The following is a 3,931-nucleotide window of genomic DNA, read 5'->3' as shown; positions in this document are numbered from 1 at the left end:
TTTTCCAATTTACAGCTGATACAGCCAGCAAGGATTTGCAGCTCATGGGCTCATGGCAGGGTCAAATCCAGAAATACTACAGTGGATAGAACAGGGAACTAAAACAGGACAAGGAGTAAGACCAAACCAGTGAGGAAGCTTGGTTTGGTCTTACGTTATTTTGGGGGGTTGTGATTATCAGCATAGATCAGCAGTAACAGGGCTGCTGAAAATTTACAGGTGTTACTCAGGTGGTTTAACAAGGGAGGGAGCAGCTCCACTGTTTGTTTGTTTGTTTGTTTGTTTTTGAGATGGGGTCTTGCTCTCTTGTCCAGGCTGGAGTACAGTAGCACAATCCTAGCTCACTGTAGCCTCTAACCCTGGGTTCATACAGTCCTCCCTCTTCAGCCTCCCAAGTAGCTGGGACTACAGAGCTCACACCACCAAGTCCAGCTAATTTTTTTTTTGTAGAGATGAGGTCTCGCTTTGTTGCCCTGGCTGGTCGCAAACTCCTGGACTCAAGCAGTCCTCCTGCCTTGGGCTTCCAAAGTGTTGGGATTATAGGTATGAGTCATCACACATGGCTGCAGCTCTACTGCTCAGATCAGAATACGCCATGTACACTCAGTTTGGTTCTTGGAGTCACATACAAAAAGAGCACCAGAGCACAGGAGGGTGAACACCTTCGAAGGGACCTGCCTTCAAGAAGGGAGCACACTTGTACTGTGTGACCCAGAGCTGGGCTGAGATTCTTGCCCTGACATAATCTGAGAAATGGCCATGGAGAGGTTGGGCTTCTTTCCCTTGGGGCCTAGGGCCTTGTCTGGACTCGTCAGGGCTTCCATCTTGGAAGCAAACAGCTTTGCTGGGGAGGGCCTGGTGCTGAGGGATGAGGAGGGCTGTTCCTGGGCTCTTGACTTGCACTGATTCCCCCTCTAGATCCCTCTGCTTTGCTATGTCTCAGGTCCTCTGTCTTCCAGCCTCTAGTATCCTTTCTCTGCCAGGTCCTAGACTGTTTTTCAAGCTCCAGGGCTGTTGCTGACTACCTGCTTTGTGCCTCTGTCCATTTTTTTCAGGGCCTCTAGGACTGCCTGGTTCTACTCTTGTTTAACAACAACTCAACTGAGCTCCCAACGATAGGCAGGAACTGAGTGTTACCTGGCATTCCATAAAGCTGGGCACTCTGGATATTCCCTATAGAAATATTTTTGGTGTTTTAAGGTCAGAGCTGGGCGGAGGGCAGTACCCATGAAAGGCAGGATCTAAGGGTTCTGGGACTGACTTCTCTCCCATGGCCTCTTCTAGGACCGAGAGGAGCGGAAGCTGCTGCTGGACCCTAGCAGTCCCCCTACCAAAGCCCTCAATGGAGCTGAGCCCAACTACCACAGCCTGCCTTCCGCTCGCACAGATGAGCAGGCCCTGCTCTCTTCCATCCTTGCCAAGACAGCCAGGTGAGTGTCAGAGGACCAGGCCTCAGTCAGAGCTTCTCTATGCATATTAAAGGCTAGGATAGAGGGAGCCAGGCTCAGGACAGGGGGGATAGGACAAGGTCACTGGGGAGAGGTGCCTCCATGTCCAGCCCTGCTCCAGGAGGCAGGAAGGAAACGTGTCAGATAGCCCTGGAGTTGGTACCTAGCACTGAGTCCTGTTTGTCCTTCTCAGAAGCACCTGTCATGTCATCTCTGTCTCCTTTCCCCACAGCAACATCATTGATGTGTCTGCTGCAGACTCACAGGGCATGGAGCAGCATGAGTACATGGACCGTGCCAGGCAGTACAGGTGAGCAACTGGCCAGTGTTGGTCCCTCAGGCTACTTGGGCTCCTACCCTCCATCACTGTTCCGGCGTTAGAGCCTGGCCCCTAGTCCAAGCTTCTTATTTGGGTGCAGCCCTGAAGACTGACCACAGATCACTTGATCACTTGGGTACTTCAGTAGATATTCATGTCAGCCCTGTTTACCCTGTGACATTCTTGAGGGTACTGAGACCAAGGGAGGTGGGCCTAGAGTGAGTCTGTGATGAGCTGAGACCTCCCCTTCTTGATACCCGCCCCCTCGGCACCCTGCTTCTCTGGCTTGAGGGAATGAGGCTTACCTGGGCTGGGCAGGGCAGACTGTGGCTTAACTGTGTACCCTCATCCCCTCTCTCTTGGTCAGCACCCGCTTGGCTGTGCTGAGCAGCAGCCTGACCCATTGGAAGAAGCTGCCACCTCTGCCATCTCTTACCAGCCAGCCCCACCAAGTGCTGGCCAGCGAGCCTATCCCATTCTCCGATTTGCAGCAGGTGAGACACCCCTCGCCTGTCCCTGCCCACCCTTCCCACACTGCCCAGGGTATGGCAGAGGGTTCACCCACCCTGCCTCACAGGAGGTAGGGAAAGTGGAGTTAGGGAGCCCGGTAGCCTTGTGGGCCTCAGCTCCCTCCCACCTCATTCTCTTTAACTTTTAATGTCTTTCCTATCTCCTCCCCCTAACCTTTCCTCTTTCCCTTTGCCTTCCTGTTCCCCATCATTCCCTCCTTCTCCTTCATCATTATCTAATCCCCCCTCCCCTTCTTTCCTGATTGCCCTCCTCACCTGTCTCTGTTCCTCTCCTCCCTGGCCCCTCTCTGTCTTAGGTCTCCAGGATAGCTGCTTATGCCTACAGTGCACTTTCTCAGATCCGTGTGGACGCAAAAGAGGAGCTGGTTGTACAGTTTGGGATCCCATGAAGAGAGGGGTCCTTGGACAGCTCTTCTCCTCTCTTCATCCCATCTCTGCCCCAACCCCCTGGCCCCCAGCCTCACTGTGGCTTATATAGTACCCTAACCTGCTACTAATCACAGAGAAAAATGTGAAGAAGGAGAAGAGCAAGGCTAGAAGCCTGAGCAAGTGAGGGTAGAACCTTTTGGACTGGCCTTTGAAGCCCTGGCCAGGGATGGGGTAGGGGCCAAAAGGACAGGGACTGGTATGTCTTCATAGTCATTGAGAATGTGAAGATACCAATTTGGGTGGGGGGTGATCACCAGGGGACCTAGGGAGATCCCCTTCCCACCCTCTCTCTTGGCCTCAGAGTCACTCCTGCCCCCTCTCCCTGACTTGGTGCTCACATGCACCTCACTAGGGTTTGTGACCAGGGTCTGGATGAGCTTGAATTGGAATGAATTGAGTTTGTATTTCTAGAACCCTGGGTTTTTACATGTTTGGTCTTTTTTTGTTTTGGTTTGTCACCCTCGATAAAGGAAGTATATTCATCCAAGTGCTGTTTCTGGCCCCTCTATCCTACCCATTCTACTTTTGAATACTCAGGTCTATGAGAGTGAGATGGGGGGAAGGAAGCATCTTCCAGGGGCACTGAAGATGAATCCAGGAGGTAAGGGTTTAGAATATCAGCTCTTAGCTGAGACCTGGCTTGGGCTAACCTCAGAGTGGATGAGACTTGTTCTTGTCTTTTGTCCAGTGATGATGGGAACACTGTCAAAGCTGAACAGACCTGAATGTGAGGCAGCTTTGACTCTTGGGGCCCTGCCTTAGACTCAGTGGAATTACCAACAGCCCCTGGGGGGTGAAGGGAGACACCGGTGGTATGGGGGTGGGGAGTGAAAGCAGACCAGGCTCTTCTGGGAATATCTAATATGGAGTCAGTAAACATGTTTTTTAAACAGAAGATTCTTTTTATCAAATAAAATCTTAAGCAGAATCCCAACATATAAAACATAGAATGGAATGACTTTGATCTGATTGAAGTAGAGGCTGCTTTCAGAGATCATAGCCCATCTTCTTGGCCTGTCATGGAGGCCTATGAGGCATCTCCACAGAGCCTGGTACTCTGCGAAGAGTTTGGAAATCACTGATCTACTATTTTTTTTTTTTTTTGAGACAGAGTTTCACTCTTGTTACCCAGGCTAGAGTGCAATGGCGCGATCTCGGCTCACCGCAACCTCCACCTCCCAGGTTCAGGCAGTTCTCCTACCTCA

The 3,931-nt window shown here is 51.5% G+C and overlaps 1 protein-coding gene across 1 annotated transcript in view; it reads left to right on the top strand.

The window, feature by feature from the left end:
• Nucleotides 1-3,213, top strand: part of LAMTOR1 (late endosomal/lysosomal adaptor, MAPK and MTOR activator 1) — a 6,072-nt gene extending 2,859 nt beyond the window's left edge. Inside the window, exons 2-5 of the mRNA XM_017532899.2 lie at nt 1,285-1,430; nt 1,681-1,758; nt 2,135-2,261; nt 2,594-3,213. Coding sequence (XP_017388388.1) covers nt 1,285-1,430; nt 1,681-1,758; nt 2,135-2,261; nt 2,594-2,686 — 444 coding nt within the window. The 3' untranslated portion in view covers nt 2,687-3,213. The remainder of the gene's footprint in view (nt 1-1,284; nt 1,431-1,680; nt 1,759-2,134; nt 2,262-2,593) is intronic.
• Nucleotides 3,214-3,931: the final 718 nt, after the last annotated feature.

This window comes from Cebus imitator, unplaced genomic scaffold (assembly GCF_001604975.1).
Source record: "Cebus imitator isolate Cc_AM_T3 unplaced genomic scaffold, Cebus_imitator-1.0 Scaffold79, whole genome shotgun sequence".
Lineage (NCBI taxonomy): Eukaryota > Metazoa > Chordata > Mammalia > Primates > Cebidae > Cebus > Cebus imitator.
The sequence above is the reverse complement of the archived record's forward strand: the minus strand, read 5'-3'. Positions and strand labels throughout refer to the sequence as shown.